The 27,357-nt window shown below is 45.2% G+C and overlaps 1 protein-coding gene across 1 annotated transcript in view; it reads left to right on the top strand.

Moving 5' to 3' along the window:
* Positions 1-1,153: 1,153 nt before the first annotated feature.
* LOC311138955 (SWI/SNF-related matrix-associated actin-dependent regulator of chromatin subfamily D member 1-like) overlaps positions 1,154-27,357 on the top strand; it is a 29,565-nt gene continuing 3,361 nt past the window's right edge. Inside the window, exons 1-10 of the mRNA XM_084173772.1 lie at positions 1,154-1,374; positions 15,357-15,532; positions 15,774-15,939; positions 19,372-19,494; positions 19,595-19,711; positions 19,904-20,005; positions 22,384-22,545; positions 22,955-23,052; positions 23,359-23,494; positions 25,527-25,649. Of these exons, the coding sequence (XP_084029898.1) occupies positions 1,189-1,374; positions 15,357-15,532; positions 15,774-15,939; positions 19,372-19,494; positions 19,595-19,711; positions 19,904-20,005; positions 22,384-22,545; positions 22,955-23,052; positions 23,359-23,494; positions 25,527-25,649 (1,389 nt within the window). The 5' untranslated portion in view covers positions 1,154-1,188. The remainder of the gene's footprint in view (positions 1,375-15,356; positions 15,533-15,773; positions 15,940-19,371; positions 19,495-19,594; positions 19,712-19,903; positions 20,006-22,383; positions 22,546-22,954; positions 23,053-23,358; positions 23,495-25,526; positions 25,650-27,357) is intronic.

The raw sequence follows: 27,357 nt of genomic DNA, 5'->3' as shown, positions 1-27,357 counted from the left end.
GCTTTCGACACCTTGTAGAGTCCATTCCCTGACGAATTGAGGCTGTTCTGAGGGCAAAAGTGGGGGGGTGCAACTCATTATTAGGATGGTGTTCCTAATGTTTGGTATACTCAGTGTATATATATATATATATATATATATATATGTATAAACAAATAGATATCTAATACAAAATGTTTATAATGGTCAACATTTAATATTTATTAAAACAATTAAAATGATTGGTGGTATTTATATTGTCTATATACTATAATTATAGTACACAGAGAAAATAGTACATTTTATGTTTCTTCCCTTAACTTGTGGCAAGCTGTGACATACTGTGCAGCCAACTCTACCACAAAAGCAGACGTTTCTCTTTGTTTGATTGTTCAAAAATGTGTAGACATTATCATTGTGACTTTGGGGAAAGACTCTCTAAGTAATATATATTTGGGGCAGAAGATAAGAACATATAAATCTCTCTCTCTTTTTTACCCCCCCCCCCCTCTCTTTCTCTCTTTCTCTCTCTCTCTCTCTCTCTCTCTCTCTCTCTCTCTCTCTCTCTCTCTCTCTCCGACTTCATCACAATTCATTTGAGTGAATCAACATGACAACATTGTCTTAGGCCGGGGCTTTGCTAAGGAAGATCCTTTTGATTTAATGTCTTCCTTCATTGATTTTCTAATAAAACCGATGGCAGGCAGCAATGCAGGCTGAGCAGCTTGTTGTTCTATTCAAAGAACAAGTCAGTAATTCAGAATTACCTTATGAGATGTCTGTCAAATGTGTGTATGTTTACAGTTTAAACACAGGCTTTGGTCACGCTGTTAATACAGTAGATATACTAGTAATACAATAATATTAACCTGTTTAAACTGTTTGAAGGTGAATAAATATCCCAGTCAGTCCAGGTCAACACCTGGCATGCCTGGTGCCCACTATAACCTGTACCAATTGTAAAGGTCCATTGGCAGAGAAATCGTAGTATGCCCCCATACAGAAAGGTTTTACATGCATTTGGTTGTTTTCATTTTGAGAGACTGCGTTTATAGCATGATGTAGAATGTAAAAACCATACCACTATAAGTGCTGGTTGTATTGAAATTAAACAGCAGAGGTCGTTGTTGTAAAAAGAATCGCTCCGCTACTCCCATCATCTCGCGATAGTTCCATTCCACTATCCGGCGGCGGAGATAGCCAGAAGAGATGGCGGCCAGAGGTAGTTTTCAATCAGCTCCAACCGGAGGTGGTGGCGGGGGAATGGGACCCGGACCCCCGGTGCAGGGTGGAGGACCAGGCATGGGACCTGGAACTCCTGGAGGAAGGATGGGACCCTCATCGGGCGCACAGAACCACCTCTATCGCTCTCCGATGCCTGGGCCTGGATACCCGGTGAGCCACAACTCAACGGCTAACGTTAGCTAGCTGCAAGCTAGAACAAAGCCTTTGTCAAAGCGGTAACTAGCCTATGCTAACAGTACTGTGTGGGCCCGTACTCGTAAAGGCCCTGATTTACTGATTGTCGTAGTTTATTGATTGTTTTGTAGCTATTCCCAGTGTTATGGTTATGCATAACTAGCTAGCTAACTACACTGTAGATGACCACCTAGCTAACTAGGATGAGGAGCTGTTCTGTCCGCAAGTGGCACAGTAGTTAGCTATCCCATTTGCTAGTTGTTTGGCGCTTGTTTGCTAGCTAGCTACCCAGATAACATTTAGCTAGCTAAGTTACGTTACGTTAGTTTGAAAGAAAAGTGGATGGAAAAGTGGATGGTATGTGGGTCTTTCTCTACCTGCTGTTTCGACCTCTGCTCTGTGCTCGGCTATGAAAAGCCAACTGACATTTACTCCTGAGGTGACCTGTGGTCCTCTGTAGCTCAGCTGGTAGTGTACGGCGCTTATAACGCCAGGGTAGTGGGTTCGATCCCCGGGACCACCCATACAAAACAACAACAACAAAAATGTATGCACGCATGACTGTAAGTCGCTTTGGATAAAAGCGTCTGCTAAATGGCATATTATTATTATTATTACCTGTTGCACCCGCTAATAACCACTGTGATTTAATATTTGACCTGGCAGGTAGCCTAGCGGTTAAGAGACCAGTAACCGAAAGATCGCTGATTCGAATCTCCGACCTGACTACATTTTACATTTTAGTCATTTAGCAGACGCTCTTATCCAGAGCGACTTACAGTTAGTGAGTGAATACATTTTCATACTGGCCCCCCGTGGGAAACGAACCCACAACCCTGGCGTTGCAAGCGCCATGCTCTACCAACTGACCTACAGGGGGAAAATCTGTCGATATGCCCTTGAGCAAGGCACTTAATCCTAATTGCTCCTGTAAATCACTCTGGATAAGAGCTTATGCTAAATGACTCAAATGTAAATGTAATGAACGTTTGAACATCTTGAAGAACGATCTGGTCTTAACGGTGCGTGGGTAAAATCACTGGGCAACCCAAGCCAGTAAAAAAGCCATATTACAGCCTATGTTGTGATAATTGCGTTGTTTTCTCTATAACCCATTCGTTTACCGTGATATACAATAAGGCCGTGACAACGAAAATACAACAGTCACACAGTGGCGGAATAAATTCAACTACACATACGTTTGTTAAATCACAGAACCGGAGAGCAACATCTGTCTGAGGAAGTCTACAAAGCAAATATTGCATGTAACCGTTATATGACCTGCAGCATTGCCAAACAAGTTCATGTTTTAACACAGTTTACTAAACCACTGAGTTGCCGCAAGTCAAGCCTCCGCTATTCCTGCACCATTTCAACTTAAACATAATCAAATCAACAAGGCTATATATGCTTACTTTAATACACTGAAAACAAACTTAAAGATATATTTACATTTTAGTGATTTAGCAGACGCTCTTATCCAGAGCGACTTACAGTTACCCTTGCTTAGTTAGAGAGTGCATACATTATAATTTTTTATCTAGCGAACCCACAACCCTGGCGTTGCAAACGCCATGCTCCACCAACTGAGCTACATCCCTGCTGGCCATTCCCTCCCCTACCCTGGACAACGCTGGGCCAGCTACGACAGAGCCTGGATTCGAACCAGGGTCTCTCGTGGCACAGTTAGACCACTGCGCCACTCGGGAGACACCAAAGACAATTTAGTCCAATCAATGTTACTAAATACATATGGCAGTCCATGGTACTGATTCCGGTCTGTGTGCACGTGCGCACCCAAGCAAAACATTTGGGGGGGGCCTTCACCCGACTTGTAGACTAGTTGAATGCCAATCAAATAAAATTGTATTTGTCACATGCGCCGAATACAACAGGTGTAGACCTTACAGTGAAATGCTTAATTACAAGCCCTTAACCAACAATGTAGTTTTAAGAAAATAAGTGTTAAGTAAAAAATAGATGAGTTAAAAATAATTTAAGAGCAGCAGTAAAATAACAGTAGCGAGGCTATATAAAGGGGGGTACCGGTACAGAGTCAATGTGCGGGGGCACAGGTTGGTCGTAAATGTAAATGTAATTGAGGTAATATGTACACTACCGATCAAAAGTTTTAGAACACCTACTCATTCAAGGGTTTTTCTTTATTTTTTTACTATTTTCTACATTGTAGAATAACAGTGAAGACATCACAACTATGAAATAACACATGGAATCGTGTAGTAACCAAAAAATAGTCAGGATAGCCATTAGATTAGCTGTTCAGGAGTCTTATGGCTTGGGGTAGAAGCTGTTACGAAGCCTTTTGGACCTAGTCTTGGCGCTCCGGTACCGATTGCCGTGCGGTAGCAGAGAGAACAGTCTGACCTAGGGTGGCTGGAGTATTTGGCAATTTTTAGGGCTTCCTCTGACACCGCCTGGTATAGAGGTCCTGGGTGGCAGGAAGCTTGGCCCCAGTGATGTACTGGGCCGTACGAACTACACTCTGTAGTGCCTTGCTGTCGGAAGCCGAGCAGTTGCCATACCAGGCAGTGATGCAACCAGTCAGGATGCTCTCGACGGTGCAGCTGTACAACTTTTTGAGGATCTGAGGACCCAAGCCAAATCTTTTCAGTCTCCTGAGTGGGAATAGGCTTTGTCGTGCTCTCTTCACAACTGTCTTGGTGTGTTTGGACCATGATAGTTTGTTGATGTGGACACCAAGGAACTTGAAGCTCTCAACCTGCTCCACTACAGCCCCGTGGATGAGAATGGGGGCGTGCTTGGTCCTCTTTTTCCTGTAGTCCACAATCATCTCCTTTGTCTTGATCACATTGAGGGAGAGGTTGTTATCCTGGCAGCACACGGCCAGGTCTCTGACCTCCTCCCTATAGGCTGTCTCATCGTTGTCGGTGATCAGGCCTTCCACTGTTGTGTCGTCGGCAAACTTAATGATGGTCTTGGAGTCGATCCTGGCCATGCAGTCATGGGTGAACAGGAAGTACAGGAGGGGACTGAGCACGCACCCCTGAGGGGCCCCTGTTTTGAGGATCAGCGTGGCAGATGTGTTACCTACCCTTACCACCTGGGGGCGGCCCATCAGGAAGTTCAGGATCCAGTTGCAGAGGGAGGTGTTTAGTCCCAGTGTCCTTAGTGATGAGCTTTGAGGGCACTATGGTGTTGAACGCTGAGCTGTAGTTAATGAATAGCATTCTCACGTAGGTGTTCCTTTTGTCCAGGTGGGAATGGGCAGTGTGGAGTGCAATAGAGATTGCATCATCTGTGGATCTGTTGGGACGGTATGCAAATTGAGTGGGTCTAAGGTTTCTGGGATAATGGTGTTGATGTGAGCCATGATCAGCCTTTCAAAGCACTTCATGGCTACAGACGTGAGTGCTATGGGTCGGTAGTCATTTAGGCAGGTTATCTTAGTGTTCTTGGGAACAGGGACTATGGTGGTCTGCTTGAAACATGTTGGTATTACAGACTCAGTCAGGGAAAGGTTGAAAATGTCAGTGAAGACACTTACCAGTAGGTCAGCGCATGCTCGGAGTATGCGTCCTGTATTGACTGAAAATTATAAACACTGGTTTAACGTGTATTTTTTGTAAAGAAAAAATTGTGGGTCAAATATTTTAGGAAGACTGGCTTCCCTTGGGTCCATGAATACACACCACTGACTCTAATAAACTCCTCCCAGTACGTTCAGAAGAGGACTGGCCACCCCTCAGATCCTGGTTCCACTTTAGGTTTCTTCATAGGTTCCTTCCTTTCTAGGGAGTTTTTCCTAGCCACCGTACTTCTACATCTGCATTGCTTGCTCTTTGGGGTTTTAGGCTGGGTTTCTGTATAAGCACTTTGTGACATCTGCTGATGTGAAAAGGGCTTTATAAATCAATCAATCAATCAAATGTTATTTATAAAGGCCTTTTTACATTTCTCCCTAGAAAGGCAGAAACCTAACAAGAAACCTAGAGAGGAACCAGTCTCGGAGGGGTGGGCAGTCCCCTTCTGGCTGTACCGGATGGAGATTATAACAGTACATGGCCAAGATGTTCAAACGTTCATAGATGACCAGCAGGGTCAAATAATAATCACAGTGGTTGTAGAGGTTGCAACAGGTCAGTACATCAGGAGTAAATGTCACTTGGCTTTTCATAGCCGGGCATTTAGAGGTTGAAATAGCAGGTGCGGTAGAGAGAGAGAGTTGAAAACAGCAGGTCTGGGACAAGGTAGCACGTCCGGTGAACAGGTCAGGGTTCCATAGCCGCAGGCAGAAGAGTGGAAACTGGAGCAGCAGCACGACCAGGTGTACTGGGGACAGCAAGGAGGAGTCAGGCCAGGTAGTCCTGAGGCATGGTCCTAGGGCTCAGGTCCTCCGGGATATAAATACATTTGATTGGTTAGCTAATTTTGTTGTCTAAATCTAACTTGGATAGCTAGGTAGCCTAGTTTTAAATAATTCATTGACACATTTAAGAAAACTGTTTGAATCAGCCAAATCTAGCTAATATGATTCACCAAAGTTTTTACTGCTGTGAAGCACTGGTTGTATCCCGCTCGTATCCCCTGTGGACCGGTTCGTACATAAAAACATTCTCCATTCAGGCTGCAAAAGGATTGATTTACATTTTAGTCATTTAGCAGACGCTCTTATCCAGAGCGACTTACAGTTAGTGAGTGCATACATTTTTCATACTGGCCCCCCGTGGGAATTGAACCCACAACCCTGGCGTTGCATGCGCCATGCTCTACCAACTGAGCTAAAGGAGGCCTAAGGATTTCCTCCATAACTCGGTTTAATGGTGAGTAGATTGAAATTATACGGAATTTCTTTATGAAACTCCATTCTCCACCATGCTAGAGTGGCTAAATGCTAGTCCCAGATGTTGCGTATGGCATTCAGCCAATCAGGTTGCAGCAGTCTTACCCTTGGTCTGAACACTGTACGCAATGTCAGGAAGTAGCATTAGCCACAATAGCATGGTGGAAAATGGTGCTTCATAAAGAAAGTATGCATATTTTCCTAACTTTTTCCCACCTACTTGCCATTCAATCGGGTTAAGGAGGAAAGCGGCACAGATCCTAATCCAGGCACTTGTCATCTCCCGTCTGGATTACTGCAACTCGCTGTTGCCTGGGCTCCCTGCCTGTGCCATTAAACCCCTACAACTCATCCAGAATGCCGCAGCCCGTCTGGTGTTCAACCTTCCCAAGTTCTCTCACGTCACCCCGCTCCTCCGCACACTCCACTGGCTTCCAGTTGAAGCTTGCATCTGCTACAAGACCATGGTGCTTGCCTACGGAGCTGTGAGGGGAACGGCACCTCCGTACCTTCAGGCTCTGATCAGTCCCTACACCCAAACGAGGGCATTGCGTTCATCCACCTCTGGCCTGCTGGCCCCCCTACCTCTGCGGAAGCACAGTTCCCGCTCAGCCCAGTCAAAACTGTTCGCTGCTCTGGCACCCCAATGGTGGAACAAGCTCCCTCACGACGCCAGGACAGCGGAGTCACTCACCACCTTCCGGAGACACTTGAAACCCTACCTCTTTAAGGAATACCTGGGATAGGATAAAGTAATCCTTCTACCCCCACTTACCCCACCCCCCCCCAAAAAAAATCAAAATACATATTGTAAAGTGGTTATCCCACTGGCTATAAGGTGAATGCACCAATTTGTAAGTGGCTCTGGATAAGAGCGTCTGCTAAATGACTTAAATGTAAAATGAAGTCGACCCATTTGCAGCCTGAGCGGAGGATGTTTTATCTACCAACAGCTCCATGGGGGGAAACGAATGTATAGCTGGCTGCATAGATTCCCTTTGGACGGTAAGATGAAACAACTCAATATCGCCATCTGCTGGCCTTTGGGCTATCCAGATAAGTGATAACCATGTTTCCATTACTGGGCGTTACAGGTTTGTTTATACAAAACGCTGCCAGGTTTCAACTAACCTGCTCTTGGTGACACTGTCTTTGTTCTCGATTCGGGAGAAAAGGTATCTTATAAATGTCTGTCCAGTTGCAGGTGGTGCTACAAAAACCAGAGGACACAGAAAGATATTAAATCCATGTTTTGTATCAAGTGAGAAATGCCGCTTGCATGTATGTAGATCAGGGTGTCTTCAACCTTTTCTTGCCCAGGGACCCCACCCCCCGAGGCAAACTGCCGACCCAGGGACCCCATCATATGTTAACCGAAAATGTTTTTCTCACGTCTTATCATTAGCTGAATGAAAAGAAGCAATTAACATTTTTGAATACATTTGCTTGACGATGTTTAATTATCTTGACCTCCCCACATTTATAATTGGAAGAGGAAACTCGAACAGCCTATTAGCTAGAAAAACTCAACACATTTTTGCTCAAAGCAACAGTTTAGCTGGTTAAACAAAGGTGAGCCATGTGTTGGCAAAAATGTCCAGTGGGGAAAAAATGTATTTAGTCAGCCACCAATTGTGCAAGTTCTCCCACTTAAAAAGATGAGAGAGGCCTGTAATTTTCATCATAGGTACATGTCAACTATGACAGACAAATTGAGTATAAAAATCCAGAAAATCACATTGTAGGATTTTTAATGAATTTATTTGCAAATTATGGTGGAAAATAAGTATTTGGTCACCTACAAACAAGCAAGATTTCTGGCTCTCACAGACCTGTAACTTCTTCTTTAAGAGGCTCCTCTGTCCTCCACTCGTTACCTGTATTAATGGCACCTGTTTGAACTTGTTATCAGTATAAAAGACACCTGTCCACAACCTCAAACAGTCACACTCCAAACTCCACTATGGCCAAGACCAAAGAGCTGTCAAAGGACACCAGAAACAAAATTGTAGACCTGCACCAGGCTGGGAAGACTGAATCTGCAATAGGTAAGCAGCTTGATTTGAAGAAATCAACTGTGGGAGCAATTATTAGGAAATGGAAGACATACAAGACCACTGATAATCTCCCTCGATCTGGGGCTCCACGCAAGATCTCACCCCGTGGGGTCAAAATGATCACAAGAACGGTGAGCAAAAATCCCAGAACCACACGGGGGGACCTAGTGAATGACCTGCAGAGAGCTGGGACCAAAGTAACAAAGCCTACCATCAGTAACACACTACGCCAACAGGGACTCAAATCCTGCAGTGCCAGATGTGTCCCCCTGCTTAAGCCAGTACATGTCCAGGCCCGTCTGAAGTTTGCTAGAGTGCATTTGGATGATCCAGAAGAGGATTGGGAGAATGTCATATGGTCAGATGAAACCAAAATAGAACTTTTTGGTAAACTCAACTCGTCGTGTTTGGAAGACAAAGAATGCTGAGTTGCATTTAAAGATCACCATACCTACTGTGAAGCATGGGGGTGGAAACATCATGCTTTGGGGCTGTTTTTCTGCAAAGGGACCAGGACGACTGATCCGTGTAAAGGAAAGAATGAATGGGGCCATGTATCGTGAGATTTTGAGTGAAAACCTCCTTCCTTCAGCAAGGGCATTGAAGATGAAACGTGGCTGGGTCTTTCAGCATGACAATGATCCCAAACACACCGCCCGGGCAACGAAGGAGTGGCTTCGTAAGAAGCATTTCAAGGTCCTGGAGTGGCCTAGCCAGTCTTCAGATCTCAACCCCATAGAAAATCTTTGGAGGGAGTTGAAAGTCCGTGTTGCCCAGCGACCGCCCCAAAACATCACTGCTCTAGAGGAGATCTGCATGGAGGAATGGGCCAAAATACCAGCAACAGTGTGTGAAAACCTTGTGAAGACTTACAGAAAACGTTTGACCTGTGTCATTGCCAACAAAGGGTATATAACAAAGTATTGAGAAACTTTTGTTATTGACCAAATACTTATTTTCCACCATAATTTGCAAATAAATTCATTAAAAATCCTACAATGTGATTTTATTTTTCTCGTTTTGTCTGTCATAGTTGACATGTACCTATGATGAAAATTACAGGCCTCTCATCTTTTTAAGTGGGAGAACTTGCACAATTGGTGGCTGACTAAATACTTTTTTTCCCCACTGTATGTCCAAGTCAAGAAAGCTTACCAGGAGCCAGCGGCATTGCCGTGGCCCGTACCCGCGGGTGCTTTTTCAAAGCCTATCAGATACTCCAGTTAGTGTAATGAGCGCCAATGAGTGCAATTTGCTCAATATTAGGAGTTGGGGAAATAGTTACATCAATAAAAAGATACTCCTCTTTTTACTGTTTATTTAAAATTGGTTTATTCTGTTATTGCTAGCGATATTCATGAAACATTTTAAATAAACATTTTACAAAAATCGCGGACCCTGGGTTGAATACCCCTGGTGTAGATCTTTGTTTTGGTCGCGCTGTGATCATCTACCTCCTATATGTGGCCATGTCGCATAGAAACAATGAGTTACTGCAAAGATGCTTGGAAATGATCTGCGGCAGCTAAGATGGCGAGGAACCTCCTCGACCTGTACAAAAAAAAAAACGTTTTAATATCTTTCTGAGTTTTTCTCTGGTTTTTTTTTGTAGAACCACCTGCAACTGGACACTGACCTTTTTTATAAGATACCCTTTTTCCCCCGAATCGAGAATGAAGACCATATCGCCAAGAGCAGGTTAGGTTCAGAACTTTTTGTGAAACTTCACAGCACAGTTGAAAAATATATATGGCAAATGGAAATCAAAACTGGATGGTGTTCAGAGATAGATGGGAGGGGTTGAGTGGAGCTGAAGGATCGGACTAAAAACAAACAGAAGATAACTTGTAAACTATACTGTGTATAAACTGGGAGTAGAAGCCTAAGTGTTGTTGTCCATTAGTTTGCTCCAGTTAGGGGAGGGATGGTAGGGTTAAGTGAAAAATTATATTTCAAAAAATAAATATATACAAACATTTTTATGGGGGGATTTGAAATGATGCAGACAATTTAGAATATCTGCAATATTAAAGCTGATCTACCCCCTAAAACCAAGAAGAAGAGCAGGTTAGTTGAAACAAGGCGGCGTTTTCTATAAGCTAACCCAGTAATGGAAACATAGTTATCACACATCCTGGCGTACAATCTGTCGCTATAGTACTCGTACCCATTTGGTACCTGGCCTTCCCACACTGGGTACTTTGGGAGACTGATAAGAACGTAGGGCTAACGATCAGTAGCTGATGGCATCAAACGGTTCTCATCATTAGCTGTGATAACCATTGATATCAGGCAGCTGAATAGCCGTAGCAGGATGATTTTTCGACCAACCTTTTTTTTTCTTAATTCTTGACTTGGTAGTTTAGAAGACACCGGCTAGTTGCAGAGGGAACGTTTGATTTAGAAAATGCTCTTTTATTACATTAAATAAATGTTTGCTCCATGAGGTAATCCAACAATGTACACGCCGCCATCTTTATCCATTTCTCTCATTGGATTGAGACGTGTTGGTGTGCTACGCTCAGTGAGACTGGAAATCATTGATCGCTTTGAAAGACGCCTGTCTCAATCAATGGGAGAAGATGGGGAAACAGACAACATGGCGAACACATACATCACTGGATTACTTCATGGAGCAAAACGGTGACTTCCAAGTCGAGAATGAAGAAAGTATCGGCAAGAAAAGGTTGGTCGACAAATCTCCTGCTACGGCTATTCAGCTGCCTGATATCAATGGTTATCACAGCTAATGAGGAGAACAGTTTGATGCCATCAGTTACTGTTGCAGATGAGGTGGGGGGGGGGGGGTTCGGGGCTTCAGTAACATTAACTAGCTAACATTATTTTATTTTTTTATTTGAGAACAGAAAACCACTGATTGGGGGCGGTCAGTGTCAATTTGACACAGTGTTACACATACATACACACGTTGTTATTATTACAATTCCACTGAAAAACATTTCTTGGTGAAAGGATGTTCTGGATCTAGTCTTCTGTCATGTCCTTGACGGCCTGGAATACAAAAAGCCTGCCTCACCGACAGCAGCATCTTTCATAGTCACTCAGCCACACATTCTGTTAGCCTTAGAACCACTCCCCAGTTGTTCTGTAGAAGACCAAGGTTGCACCGAGATGTGGTGAATAGACTGCAAAACGATTCATAGATAAATTTTAATGGATTTTTGTTGAATTCTTCCGTCGCCTCACACACAGTAATGGCCACGTTTACAAATGTTGTGTGGGCAGTTTTATTAGTGAAAAGATACATCCACCTTGTTTAGTCTTGTTATGTTATAACTTCAATGTCCTTCTACCTTGAACACCGGGCAAGAGGTTTTCAAACAAAATGGCATTGGCAATAAAGAAAAGTCATTTTCAGTGGTTAGCTCTCGTCCAGCTATCCTTTTTATTAATTCACAAACCTCTGCTTTAAGAACTTGTTCTATCTACATGACTCACTGAAATCACTATGGTGACAAATGTGAGAATAGGTTGTTCTCCACTGTGGATGAAAGCTTAGGAAGAAATCGAGGGAGCCAGATGGTGGCTTTTCAGCAGAGGCTGAAGGCAGGGTGCAGGGTCAGAAGATTCCAGACAGACTGAAACGGGGAGCGACTACCTGGACTTGTCAAATAAGAAATGCAGAGTGCATCAGCGTTGATGACAGCAGAACACAGCACAGCCCTCCCCCCAGGCTGCAGAGAGGGAGAGGAGAGAAGGAGTTGAGAGGGAGAGAGGAGGAGGAGGAGAGGGAGAGAGGGGTGTGCCTCTGACTTTAGCTGGTCTGTTCTATCGGAGGGGGCTCGTGATCTGTTTATTCTCTTCCTTCTGCTACTGTAGCTACATCCTCTGTAAGCGCTCATGCATTCAGAAACACGAAGTCGCCTGTTTGAGTTCCTAGCACATGGATTGGTGAGTGACGTGGAGGTTGTTTTATTAAGTAGTGCCTGTTTCCGTAACCGTTGTTTGGGATGATTTTTAAGGGTGATTTTGGTAGATTTACAGGTTATAAATTAATCTATACCCCAATATATGAAATGTGCATTGTATAGGGTACTAGATGCATTTGATTTCTTTCTTTTTTTAAAAACTTTGATGCGAACTGCACATATTTTAAGATGATGGTGAGAGATATTTTTTTGTGAATGCAAAATAAGGTGGCCTTTATTCAATACAAGGTTGTTTTAATTTTATTTTAATGTGTGTTGGCTAGTGCTGATGTTTATTGTCCTTGAACGATCGTTCAATTGACTTTCGATCTACATCAAATATCAGAGCATCCCTGCCTGTATTTCAACACATGGATTTGTATCCGTTTGTTGCTGCTCACCAATGTTTCCTGTATGTTTTTTCTATTTATAAGAGTCTTATAGTTATTCATAAATAATGGTGATGAATGTAATCTAGTTTTCACGCCTTTGAAACATCCTCTATCCAGAGAATCAGTAAGAGTCCTGACCTTGGTGATAGATCAGGGATGGGGTGGGGGACCACAAAAAATCTGAACTCATGAGGGGCCACAGTTGCTCATGGCCCCTCGCGAGCAAAACATTTCGTGCAATTGTACACATTTTGCCATGGGGTTTAGAGGAAATGTTGCTGTTTAATGCAAGTTTGCTGCAATTCTATACATTTTGCCATTGGTAGAGAGGAGATTTTGCAATTTTATAACAAATTTCATGCAATTCTACTCATTTTGCCATAGGGTGGAGAGAAATGTTTACAGTTTTTAATATGATATCTGAGTGAGACTGACTAACAAAATCAATGGGGGCCCCCCGGCCGGTAATTCGACCATGATTACTAAGTTTAGATAGCTGGCCGCTAGACTAACTTATCAATCTAAAAATGTTTAGCTGACATGGGCTAATTGAGTGACTATCAGTGACTGCCATAACAATAGAAAAACTGCTAATGCACAACCAAATTTCAAAATTGTTTTAACTCGCAAAAGTAAATTGAGACACCGACTGAGTTCCTAAAAAAAAATATGGATCCGAGGGCCTTCAAAAGGAGGGGGGTGCCAGTTGTCCATCCCTGCGATAGATGATGCTTGGCTGGAACATAAATGGTTTGTCAGGGGCTTGGGGCATTGTTGGTACGATTCCTTCCACTACCGTCCTCACCTAGCCACTGTGGTACAGAACAGAACACATCCGTTCTAGAACACATTCGCTACGCTACATCAAACTAAACAGAGCAAGGTTGTATTCTCCTAAGGCAGCTACAACATCTCCTCTTCTCTCCCACAATAAAAAAAAACTTATCTTCTCCCTTTCTCTTTGCTTCTTGTTCCACATTTCATCTCTTTTATCCTCCCCGTTCCCCCCCTATTTTCTCCTACCATCAAACACCATCCATCTTTTCCTCTCTTCCAGACTCTAACCCCTCCCCGTCTCTCCTCTCTTCCAGACTCTAACCCCTCCCCGTCTCTCCTCTCTTCCAGACTCTAACCCCTCCCCGTCTCTCCTCTCTTCCAGACTAACCCCTCCCCGTCTCTCCTCTCTTCCAGACTCTAACCCCTCCCCGTCTCTCCTCTCTTCCAGACTCTAACCCCTCCCTGTCTCTCCTCTCTTCCAGACTCTAACCCCTCCCCGTCTCTCCTCTCTTCCAGACTCTAACCCCTCCCCGTCTCTCCTCTCTTCCAGACTCTAACCCCTCCCTGTCTCTCCTCTCTTCCAGACTCTAACCCCTCCCCGTCTCTCCTCTCTTCCAGACTCTAACCCCTCCCCGTTTCTCCTCTCTCCCAGACTCTAACCCCTCCCCGTCTCTCCTCTCTCCCAGACTCTAACCCCTCCCCGTCTCTCCTCTCTTCCAGACTCTAACCCCTCCCCGTCTCTCCTCTCTTCCAGACTCTAACCCCTCCCCGTCTCTCCTCTCTTCCAGACTCTAACCCCTCCCCGTCTCTCCTCTCTTCCAGACTCTAACCCCTCCCCGTCTCTCCTCTCTTCCAGACTCTAACCCCTCCCCGTCTCTCCTCTCTTCCAGACTCTAACCCCTCCCCGTCTCTCCTCTCTTCCAGACTCTAACCCCTCCCCGTCTCTCCTCTCTTCCAGACTCTAACCCCTCCCCGTCTCTCCTCTCTTCCAGACTCTAACCCCTCCCCGTCTCTCCTCTCTTCCAGACTCTAACCCCTCCCCGTCTCTCCTCTCTTCCAGACTCTAACCCCTCCCCGTCTCTCCTCTCTTCCAGACTCTAACCCCTCCCCGTCTCTCCTCTCTTCCAGACTCTAACCCCTCCCCGTCTCTCCTCTCTTCCAGACTCTAACCCCTCCCCGTCTCTCCTCTCTTCCAGACTCTAACCCCTCCCCGTCTCTCCTCTCTTCCAGACTCTAACCCCTCCCCGTCTCTCCTCTCTTCCAGACTCTAACCCCTCCCCGTCTCTCCTCTCTTCCAGACTCTAACCCCTCCCCGTCTCTCCTCTCTTCCAGACTCTAACCCCTCCCCGTCTCTCCTCTCTTCCAGACTCTAACCCCTCCCCGTCTCTCCTCTCTTCCAGACTCTAACCCCTCCCCGTCTCTCCTCTCTTCCAGACTCTAACCCCTCCCCGTCTCTCCTCTCTTCCAGACTCTAACCCCTCCCCGTCTCTCCTCTCTTCCAGACTCTAACCCCTCCCCGTCTCTCCTCTCTTCCAGACTCTAACCCCTCCCCGTCTCTCCTCTCTTCCAGACTCTAACCCCTCCCCGTCTCTCCTCTCTTCCAGACTCTAACCCCTCCCCGTCTCTCCTCTCTTCCAGACTCTAACCCCTCCCCGTCTCTCCTCTCTTCCAGACTCTAACCCCTCCCCGTCTCTCCTCTCTTCCAGACTCTAACCCCTCCCCGTCTCTCCTCTCTTCCAGACTCTAACCCCTCCCCGTCTCTCCTCTCTTCCAGACTCTAACCCCTCCCCGTCTCTCCTCTCTTCCAGACTCTAACCCCTCCCCGTCTCTCCTCTCTTCCAGACTCTAACCCCTCCCCGTCTCTCCTCTCTTCCAGACTCTAACCCCTCCCCGTCTCTCCTCTCTTCCAGACTCTAACCCCTCCCTGTCTCTCCTCTCTTCCAGACTCTAACCCCTCCCTGTCTGTTCTCTCCCCCTCCAGAGACCAGGTGGGATGCCCCCATCCAGCCGTATGACCCCCCAGGGCCCGCCCATGGGGCCTCCAGGCTACGGCTCCAGCCCTGTGTCCCGACCAGGGATGCCCAGTGTCATGGACCCCTCCCGTAAAAGGCCTGCCCCCCAGCAGATCCAGCAGGTCCAACAGCAGCGCAACCAACAGTAAAATCTCAGACTACATGTTATTTTAGGCTTGGCTAGATTTACTTCAACAGCAGGCTTTCACATTGTTACCAGGGTATAAGGAGGGACGTTATAAATTATTATTAGTTTACTGTGATTTTTTGTCTTCATTCAGAGTTGACCATGTCTTTGTAGGGAAAAATACATGTGTGTGTACATGGTGCATACAGGACTTTTCGTTCCTTATCAACTCCCACTGTATTGTTTTGTTGTATTGCAGTACCAAGAAGAAGAAGATGGCGGATAAGATTCTACCTCAGAGGATCCGGGAGCTGGTGCCAGAGTCTCAGGCCTACATGGACCTGCTGGCGTTTGAGAGGAAGCTGGACCAGACCATCATGAGGAAACGCCTTGACATCCAGGAGGCACTCAAGAGACCCATCAAGGTAAAAACATGGGGTTAGGTCCTCACTAGGGCCAAGGCCTGTATTCATAAAGCATTTCACAGTAACAGTGCTCATCTAGGATCATTGTTGCCTTTTAGATCCTAATGAATAACATAATATGAACAGGAAGGATTTTATAGGCTACATCTCAAGCCCAGGACTTTTTCCTGATTAACAAGGTGGCCTGACCAGGAAAAGCTCAGGGCCTGACTAGTAGCCCAGAAAAGGCCTGACTAGTAGCCCAGGAAAGGCCTGACTAGTAGCCCAGGAAAGGCCTGACTAGTAGCCCAGAAAAGGCCTGACTAGTAGCCCAGGAAAGGCCTGACTAGTAGCCCAGGAAAGGCCTGACTAGTAGCCCAGGAAAGGCCTGACTAGTAGCCCAGGAAAGGCCTGACTAGTAGCCCAGGAAAGGCCTGACTAGTAGCCCAGGAAAGGCCTGACTAGTAGCCCAGGAAAGGCCTGACTAGTAGCCCAGGAAAGGCCTGACTAGTAGCCCAGGAAAGGCCTGACTAGTAGCCCAGGAAAGGCCTGACTAGTAGCCCAGGAAAGGCCTGACTAGGAGCCCAGAAAAGGCCTGACTAGTAGCCCAGGAAAGGCCTGACTAGTAGCCCAGGAAAGGCCTGACTAGTAGCCCAGGAAAGGCCTGACTAGTAGCCCAGGAAAGGCCTGACTAGTAGCCCAGGAAAGGCCTGACTAGTAGCCCAGGAAAGGCCTGACTAGTAGCCCAGGAAAGGCCTGACTAGTAGCCCAGGAAAGGCCTGACTAGTAGCCCAGGAAAGGCCTGACTAGTAGCCCAGGAAAGGCCTGACTAGTAGCCCAGGAAAGGCCTGACTAGTAGCCCAGGAAAGGCCTGACTAGTAGCCCAGGAAAGGCCTGACTAGTAGCCCAGGAAAGGCCTGACTAGTAGCCCAGGAAAGGCCTGACTAGTAGCCCAGGAAAGGCCTGACTAGTAGCCCAGGAAAGGCCTGACTAGTAGCCCAGGAAAGGCCTGACTAGTAGCCCAGGAAAGGCCTGACTAGTAGCCCAGGAAAGGCCTGACTAGTAGCCCAGGAAAGGCCTGACTAGTAGCCCAGGAAAGGCCTGAGTTTAAATCAAATCTTACATGCTTCATAAACAACAGGTGTAGACTAACAGTGAAATGCTTCCTTATGGCCCTTCCAACAATGCAGACGGAAATAAAATGGAGAAACAATAGAAAAGTAAAAGATGTAATACATGATAAATACACAATGTGTAGCGATAACCTGGCTATAAACATAGTACATAGTATACACAGGGTACCGAGTCAATGTGCAGGGGTACGAGGTAATTGAGGTAGATATGTACAGCACCAGTCAAAAGTTTGGACACACCTACTCATTCAAGGGTTTTTCTTTATTTTTACTATTTTCTACATTGTAGAATAATAGTGAAGACATCAAAACTATGAAATAACACATATGGAAACATGTAGTAACCAGAAAAGTGTTAAACAAATCAAAATATATTTTAAATTTGAGATTCTTCAAATTGCCACGCTTTGCCTTGATGACAACTTTGCACACTCTTGGCATTCTCTCAACCAGCTTCATGAGGAATGCTTTTCCAACAGTCTTGAAGGAGTTCCCACATATGCTGAGCACTTGTTGGCTGCTTTTCCTTCACTCTGCGGTCCAACTCATCCCAAACCATCTCAATTTGGTTGAGGTCGGGTGATTGTGGAGGCCAGGTCATCTGATGCAGCACTCATCACTCTTCTTCTTGGTCGAATAGCCCTTACACAGCCTGGAGGTGTGTTGGGTCATTGTCCTGTTGAAAAACAAGTGATAGTCCCACTAAGCGCAAACCAGATGGGATGGCGTATCGCTACAGAATGCTGTGGTAGCCTTGCTGGTTAAGTGTGCCTTGAATTCTAAATAAATCACAGACAGTGTCACCAGCAAAGCACCATCACACCACCTCCTCCATGCTTCACGGTGGGAACTACATATGCGGAGATCATCCGTTCACCTACTCTGCGTCTCACAAAGACATGGCGGTTGGAACCAAAAATATCAAATTTGGACTCATCAGCCCAAAGGACAGATTTCCACCGGTCTAATGTCCATTGTTTGTGTTTTCTTGGCCCAAGCAGGTCTCTTCTTCTTATTGGTGTCCTTTAGCAGTGGTTTCTTTGCAGCAATTCGACCATGAAGGCCTGATTCACGCAGTCTCATTTGAACCGTTGATGTTGAGATGTCTATTACTTGACCTCTGTGAAGCATTTATTTGGGCTTCAATTTCTGAGGCTGGTAACTCTAATGAACTTATCCTCTGCAGCAGAGGTAACTCTGGGTCTTCCTTTCCTGTGGCCGTCCTCATGAGAGCCAGTTTCATCATAGCACTTGATGGTTTTTGCGACTGCACTTGAAGAATTTTTCCGTATTGACTGACCTTCATGGCTTAAAGTAATGATGGACTGTCGTTTCTCTTTGCTTATATGAGCTGTTCTTGCCATAATATGGACTTGGTCTTTTACCAAATAGGGCTATCCTCTGTATACCACCCCTACCTTGTCACAACACAACTGATTGACTCAAACGCATTAAGAAGGAAAGAAATTCCACAAATTAACGTTTAACAAGGCACACCTGTTAATTGAAATGCATTCCAGGTGACCACCTCATGAAGCTGGTTGAGAGAATGCCAAGAGTGTGCAAATCTGTCAAGGCAAAGGGTGGCTACTTTGAAAAGCCTCTAGTTGCACACATGACATGCTGGTAGAATTTAGGTAAGACTGATTTCAGTTTTCCTGCATTAAAATCACTGGCCACTAGGAGCGCCGCCTCTGGGTGAGCATTTACTTTTTTGCTTATGGCCCTGTACAGCTCGTTGAGTTCGGTCTTAGTGCCAGCATCGGTTTGTGGTGGTAAATAGACGGCTACGAAAAATATAGTTGAAAACTCGCTTGGCAAATGGTGTATAGCTTATCATGAGGTACTCGAACTCGGTCAACCTTCGAGAATCCCTAATATTAGAGGTTGTGCATCTCAAAAGACAGCTCCTCCCTTGATCTTACCCACCGCTGCCGGTCTGTCCTGCCGACGCATCGGAAAACCAGGTAGATCCACATTATCCTTGGTCAGCCACGACTCTGTGAAACGTAGGATATTATAGTTCTTCAGGTCCCATTTGATAGGATAGTCTGGAAAGGAGCTTGTCCTGTTCGTTTCTCCAGTGATTGTACATTCACCAAACGAACGGAGGGTAGAGGCGATTTTATGTACTCGCCGACGTCGTTTTGTCAGGGTGCACGCACGTCGGTCTCTCTTTAAGTCTTCTTTTTCGTGTCTCTGGGATTAGGGCCTGGTCCGGGTTGAGTTTTCCCTGATCATCACTTTGCATGTTTGCCTCTGAAGATAACACACATTTTGATAGTGAAATTCAACATTTAATAAACTTTTTGTGTTTCAGCAAAAGCGAAAGCTTCGTATCTTCATATCCAACACTTTCAACCCTGCCAAGCCCGACGCAGAAGATGGGGAGGGTACTGTTGCATCATGGGAGCTGCGTGTCGAAGGGCGCCTGCTTGAAGATGTAAGACTAATTATTAGTTGTATGTTTGTGTGTTGAAGGTTAGTGTCTGTGTGTTTTTATAATTTGGTGAAATGTATCTGATAATTGTTTTCTTTCTCAGACTGCTGTGTCCAAGTATGAAGCCACCAAGCAGAAGAGAAAGTTCTCTTCCTTCTTCAAGTCTCTGGTCATCGAGTTGGACAAGGACCTATATGGGCCTGACAATCACCTGGTCGAGGTAAAAAGATGCGGATTAATGTTCAGTTATAAAAATGTATGATTTTAGATTTATTTTCATTTAAATAGCGCTCAATATTAGCTAATTGCCTCCGCCACTCTTCTTAACCACTTTCTCTGTTGTCGTCTTTGTAATGGATATTCTGTTCTAAAGAAACAAAAAGGACAAATAAAGTTATTTTATATTGTGTAGTGGCACAGGACTGCGACCACTCAGGAGACGGATGGGTTCCAGGTGAAGAGACCAGGTGATGTGGGGGTACGCTGCACTGTTCTGTTGATGCTGGACTACCAGGTAAAAACATACACTATTACACCGAGGACGTTTTCATGCACAGTAATAATTCAATATTAAACGGATTATAGCAGTAGGCAGATGATGCAATAGTCATGTACACGACTTACTCTGCTTATCTTAATCGGCGTAAGGTCAAAATCGAAGTTAAACACCTGGTTTTCTGAGCAATCTTTCAAGTTATTAGGACATGTAAACACCTTAATCGGAGTTTCAGCTGTGTGTTTGATCTGTGCATATGCTAGCACCAGCCGAGAGCCTCCCCCCTTTAGCCTGGGTGAATTGAGTTCGGAACAAATTAAAGTATGCATCTTAGAAGTCGTTTTCACATACAAACTTTGTCTGAACTCCGAATCAAATATGCTACCCAAAAATAACATGGTCGCTGTGGTAGAACGTCTATTTTGATTGACTATTTTCTGCATTTATCAGAGTGCCATCAGGTAGCCTGATTTCTGATGTGTCCATGTAAACAGGATTATTAGGGACATCGTTCTTCTTGCAAAGCATGTAAACGTTTTAATCTAAATATTATTAATCTGACTATCCACAATAATCACATTATTGTGTCCATGTCACCATACTCACTGTCCTGCTCATGGACTACCAGGTAAAAACACATCCTATTGTTACTGTCCTGCTCATGCTGGACTACCAGGTAAAAACACATCCTATTGTCACTGTCCTGCTCATGCTGGACTACCAGGTAAAAACACATCCTATTGTCACTGTCCTGCTCATGCTGGACTACCAGGTAAAAACACATCCTATTGTTACTGTCCTGCTCATGCTGGACTACCAGGTAAAAACACATCCTATTGTTACTGTCCTGCTCATGCTGGACTACCAGGTAAAAACACATCCTATTGTCACTGTCCTGCTCATGCTGGACTACCAGGTAAAAACATATCCTATTGTTACTGTCCTGCTCATGCTGGACTACCAGGTAAAAACACATCCTATTGTTACTGTCCTGCTCATGCTGGACTACCAGGTAAAAACACATCCTATTGTCACTGTCCTGCTCATGCTGGACTACCAGGTAAAAACACATCCTATTGTCACTGTCCTGCTCATGCTGGACTACCAGGTAAAAACACATCCTATTGTTACTGTCCTGCTCATGCTGGACTACCAGGTAAAAACACATCCTATTGTTACTGTCCTGCTCATGCTGGACTACCAGGTAAAAACACATCCTATTGTCACTGTCCTGCTCATGCTGGACTACCAGGTAAAAACATATCCTATTGTTACTGTCCTGCTCATGCTGGACTACCAGGTAAAAACACATCCTATTGTTACTGTCCTGCTCATGCTGGACTACCAGGTAAAAACACATCCTATTGTTACTGTCCTGCTCATGCTGGACTACCAGGTAAAAACACATCCTATTGTCACTGTCCTGCTCATGCTGGACTACCAGGTAAAAACATATCCTATTGTTACTGTCCTGCTCATGCTGGACTACCAGGTAAAAACACATCCTATTGTCACTGTCCTGCTCATGCTGGACTACCAGGTAAAAACATATCCTATTGTTACTGTCCTGCTCATGCTGGACTACCAGGTAAAAACACATCCTATTGTTACTGTCCTGCTCATGCTGGACTACCAGGTAAAAACACATCCTATTGTTACTGTCCTGCTCATGCTGGACTACCAGGTAAAAACACATCCTATTGTCACTGTCCTGCTCATGCTGGACTACCAGGTAAAAACACATCCTATTGTTACTGTCCTGCTCATGCTGGACTACCAGGTAAAAACACATCCTATTGTTACTGTCCTGCTCATGCTGGACTACCAGGTAAAAACACATCCTATTGTTACTGTCCTGCTCATGGACTACCAGGTAAAAACACATCCTATTGTTACTGTCCTGCTCATGCTGGACTACCAGGTAAAAACACATCCTATTGTTACTGTCCTGCTCATGGACTACCAGGTAAAAACACATCCTATTGTTACTGTCCTGCTCATGCTGGACTACCAGGTAAAAAAATAGAAAGTCACAACCTGTCTGGGCCCTAAAAAGGGACCTCTCACATACTTCCTCTAGGTGTCACCAAAGTTTTAAAGACCATATCGAAGTGCTTGCTTCTCAGAATGTGAACAAAGGCGAACAGATTTTTAATACGATTTAATGTTGCTAAAAAACGCTCTCAGTTCCACTTTAAATAGTGTCATGTTGATGTTTTGTTCCTTTTTTTTATTTATTGAATTCAATATGAACCAGGTGGTTTTGGCAGCAGGGCAATTTTTCTACACCTCTCCCAAATACATTCTTGTCATTTGAGTCTCTTTTTCAGAGACTTTTGAATTTGATGGTGTAATGTCACTGCTAATTTCACTTCTCCACACCCTCCCCTTCCCAGCCCCCTCAGTTCAAGCTGGACCCTCGCCTGGCCCGTATGTTGGGGATCCACACCCAGACCAGGCCGGTCATCATCCAGGCCCTCTGGCAGTACGTTAAGACCCACAAGTTGCAGGACCCCCACGAGAGAGAGTTCATCAACTGTGACAAGTACCTGCAGCAGGTCAGTGAGCAGCAAGTGTTCCTGTGTAGCTCAGTTGGTAGAGCGTGGCGCTTGTAACGCCAGGGTTGTGGGTTCGATTCCCACGGGGGACCAGTAAGAAACAAGATACAAGGATTTCTTAGGGAGAGTAGAACCAGTATCTTTTCCCCACGTTTGTATCTAATGTTGAGGCGTTGATATATGACCTGATGGACATATTGTAAAGTGATTTACCATTTCATAATCTTTATGGTTAAGGCTAAGTGGGCCAGTAATATTGTCCTTAACCTAAACACACTGTGGACCTCCAACAAATAGCAATCCTTATTAACTGTCCATAGCTCAAACATACAAAGCACAGTACTGAGTCCTTGCATGTCCAGTTCTTGAGGAAATGAATAAAGTTCTGTTTGTATCTATTTTGTTCTAGATCTTTGAGACCCAGCGTATGAAGTTCTCTGAGATCCCCCAGCGTCTTCATGCTCTCCTGATGCCTCCAGAACCCATCATCATCAACCATGTCATCAGGTAGGACTAACCATAACCTCCAGCAACAACACCTCGCTTACGTCCTCGTCACTAGTGTCAACGCCTCGCTTACGTCCTCGTCACTAGGGTCAACACCTCGCTTACGTCCTCGTCACTAGGGTCAACGCCTCGCTATGTCCTCGTCACTAGGGTCAACGCCTCGCTTACGTCCTCGTCACAAGGGTCAACGCCTCGCTTACGTCCTCGTCACTAGGGTCAACGCCTCGCTTACGTCCTCGTCACTAGGGTCAACTATCTGTCTCTACAGATAGATCATGCAGCCTTCTATCTTCTCTGTGTCTACAGTGTGGATCCCAACGACCAGAAGAAGACGGCCTGCTATGACATCGACGTGGAGGTTGACGACACTCTGAAGACCCAGATGAACTCCTTCCTCCTGTCCACCGCCAGCCAGCAGGAGATAGCTGGCCTGGACAACAAGGTATGTATGGAGCTCATAGTTGAAGTGTACAGTGGTTCATTTGATCTTCAAGGGTCTGAATCTAGCCTACAACTTATGGTGAGCTATTCTGAGGCTATAAACAGCTTGTTCTTCCACACTCTTTTTCTCTCCTATTGTACAGACGGTGGAAGAGCGAAAAATAGAGGCTCCATTTAAATGTTTTTTTTTTTTTTTTTTTTTTTTTTTATGCTTTGATTGATGCTGCAGCAGGAACTAGGAGCAGACAGGAACAGGCTGTATAGAGAAACTCACTGAACATGAAATCAAACAGACAGCTCTCCCCCAGCAGCCTACTTCAAGTTCAGACTGTTAATACAGACTGAAAAAAAACAACACAGGATGGACTCTGACACACACACACACACACACACACACACACCCTGTCAGTAGCATTGGCTGCAGGTCTCATTGCTGTGATTGCGGAGAGAGCAGAGCTGAGGTGACTAGTGCAGGGTCAGAGAGACCCTGGCCAGCTACTGTGACAAAGGCCAAAGAAACACAACAAATGACCTTAAGACTGTCACGGTAGGGTTAGGCTACTGAGGAAGGAGCTATAGCTAACATTATATTCTACTACAGAATTATCAATTTGCATTGTTTAGGGCCCTATTGATTATTATTTTTTGCCTGATTCTGTTTCGTTTTTCCCAAATTCCGTTTAGTTTTTCCCGGTTTCAGTTTTTCCCCAGGTTTTTTCAGGGTTTCGCTCTCAAATGAACACATTTTTATTTGGCCTTAATGCTATTAGGCCATGCAATTTTATTTTTTTATTTTATTAGGAATCCCCATTAGCTGTTGCAAAAGCAGCAGCTGCTCTTCCTGGGGTCCACACAAAACATGAAACATGACATTACATTTACATTTTAGTCATTTAGCAGACGCTCTTATCCAGAGCGACTTACAGTTAATAATACAGAACATTAATAGACAAGAACAGCTCAAGGACAGAACTACCATCAATTTTAACAAACGCAATGAATAACAGATTCACAACATGGCACAACATAGTCCGCCAAAAAAATCAAAAGGAAGTTTGTTCTGAATTGTCTGTCCTATAGCTGAGAGGTATGAGAAAGACCAGGATACTGTTGTTTAAAAAAAAAAACATGTATTTAACCCCTTATTCTTGGCACTAAACAGTCTCCAAATATACTTCCATTCATTTTTTTCAACTTGTACTGGGGGACCTTCAGACGAGTCTTGTGAGGCCTGTGGGCGTCCGAGAGAAAAACAACCGACATGTACGTGTTTGTGAGTATGTAGCCCAAACTGTTCGGACGCTACAGACAGAAGTTGGCAGTACCGACTTCAGACGAGTCCCAAGACGCTTGTGGGGGCCGTAGAGCAAAATGGAGAACACCATGGTGTTCGTGGGAGTCTCATCTTTCCATAGATGGGTCCTAATAGTTTGTAGACCGTTCGGACACTGTCGACGGTTTTGTGAGAAGACCAATTTTCGGGATGCTTCTGTTCGGCTGGCGCCTAGCCGAACTCGGCTAACCGAACGAGCGTGCTCGCATACTCCCTTAAAATACCTTGCTTCAGAAAAAGCGGTAATAGTACTGTTTGTCCATTTTGAGACACGTAGCCAGTAATAGTCCTCAAAATAGTCAGAATTAATCTAAGATAACTCATGAAATCTGTCATTAATTTTGACGTTTTTTTCCGAAGAGATCTTGGTGCCGGATTTTTCAAGGACACTTTTGCATGAAAACAAGTCCTCTCGTTGAATGACAACCGACTTTATTGAAGAATCCCTACTGTTGACCAATCACCGACGAAGGGGCGTAGACGTCGGCTCCGAACTTCGGCTTGCATCCAGAAAAAATTGTGTGTGCCCGAACAGCCGAAAAAACCCTCAGCGAAGTCCAAAACTAACAAAAACGTCACAAAATGTCCGAATATATGCTCAAACTATTTCGGCCGGGAAGCATGCGGATGCCTTAAGACAATACAGTGTATTTAGATGTTGAGCTAGGCTTGACAATCCATCTCTCTTCTTCCCCTGTAGATCCATGAGACCATAGAGACGATCAACCAGCTGAAGACCCAGAGAGAGTTCATGTTGAGCTTCGCCAGAGACCCCCAGGGCTTCATCAACGACTGGCTGCAGTCACAGTGCCGGGACCTCAAGGTACACACACACAGGGAAACCACTGCTCTGTGGGGCATAGTTCAGGATGGAGAGAATGTTCTGGCTGCAGCCACAGTGCAGGGACCTCAAGGTAAACTATGAACCAAACTCTGTTGAACTGGTGCTTCAGGTAAAGAAATGAGAGGCCCCCATGTGTGGGAAGCCACAATATTATGTGTGCAGGCCTCTCTTTTTTCTTTACTGCAAGGTAAACAAAACAGCTCCCTAGTGCTGCCCAGTTACTGATTACCCTTTACAGAATACCTCGCAAAGCATCTGGGTCATGTTCATTAAGAAGAAAATGAACTGAAATGGGGAGGTACTACTTCAACTTCAACACAGAATGTTGTTTTCTTTTGCGAAGCATTTTGCTGTGTGTCTTACTGAACATGGCCCTCTCCTTGTGTAGTCATGGACTTAGTTAGCCATTAACCCTAGTTAGCTGCCATGGACGTATGTTATCCATTAGCACTAGTTAGCTGCCATGGACGTATGTTATCCATTAGCACTAGTTAGCTGCCATGGACGTATGTTAGCCATTAGCACTAGTTAGCTGCCATGGACGTATGTTAGCCATTAGCACTAGTTAGCTGCCATGGACGTATGTTAGCCATTAGCACTAGTTAGCTGCCATGGACGTATGTTAGCCATTAGCACTAGTTAGCTGCCATGGACGTATGTTAGCCATTAGCACTAGTTAGCTGCCATGGACGTATGTTAGCCATTAGCACTAGTTAGCTGCCATGGACGTATGTTAGCCATTAGCACTAGTTAGCTGCCATGGACGTATGTTAGCCATTAGCACTAGTTAGCTGCCATGGACGTATGTTATCCATTAGCACTAGTTAGCTGCCATGGACGTATATTATCCATTAGCACTAGTTAGCTGCCATGGACGTATGTTAGCCATTAGCACTAGTTAGCTGCCATGGACGTATGTTAGCCATTAGCACTAGTTAGCTGCCATGGACGTATGTTATCCATTAGCACTAGTTAGCTGCCATGGACGTATGTTATCCATTAGCACTAGTTAGCTGCCATGGACGTATGTTAGCCATTAGCACTAGCACTGCCTCGGTGTAACGCTCATTCCTTCGACGATAAACGCGAATCCGACCATCACCCCTGGTGAGTCAAAACTGCGACTCGTCAGTGAAGAGCACTTTTTGCCAGTCCTGTCTGGTCCAGCGACGGTGGGTTTGTGCCCATAGGCGACATTGTTGCCGGTGATGTCTGGTGAGGACCTGCCTTACAACAGGCCTACAAGCCCTCAGTCCAGCCTCTCTCAGCCTATTGTGGACAGTCTGAGCACTGATGGAGGGACTGTGCGTTCCTGGTGTAACTCGGGCAGTTGTTGTTGCCATCCTGTACCTGTCCCGCAGGTGTGATGTTCGGATGTACCAATCCTGTGCAGGTGTTGTTACACGTGGTCTGCCACTGCGAGGATGATCAGCTGTCCGTCCTGTCTTAGGCGTCTCACAGTACGGACATTGCAATTTATTGCCCTGGCCACATCTGCAGTCCTCATGCCTCCTTGCAGCATGCCTAAGGCACATTCACACAGATGAGCAGGGACCCTGGGCATCTTTCTTTCGGTGTTTTTCAGAGTCAGTAGAAAGGCCTCTTTTTAGTGTCCTAAGTTTTCATAACTGTGACCTTAATTGCCTACCGTCTGTAAGCTGTTAGTGTCTTAACGACCGTTCCACAG

This window comes from Coregonus lavaretus, assembly GCF_964263955.1.
Source record: "Coregonus lavaretus genome assembly, chromosome: 12".
NCBI classification, from domain to species: Eukaryota; Metazoa; Chordata; class Actinopteri; order Salmoniformes; family Salmonidae; genus Coregonus; species Coregonus lavaretus.
The sequence above is the reverse complement of the archived record's forward strand: the minus strand, read 5'-3'. Positions and strand labels throughout refer to the sequence as shown.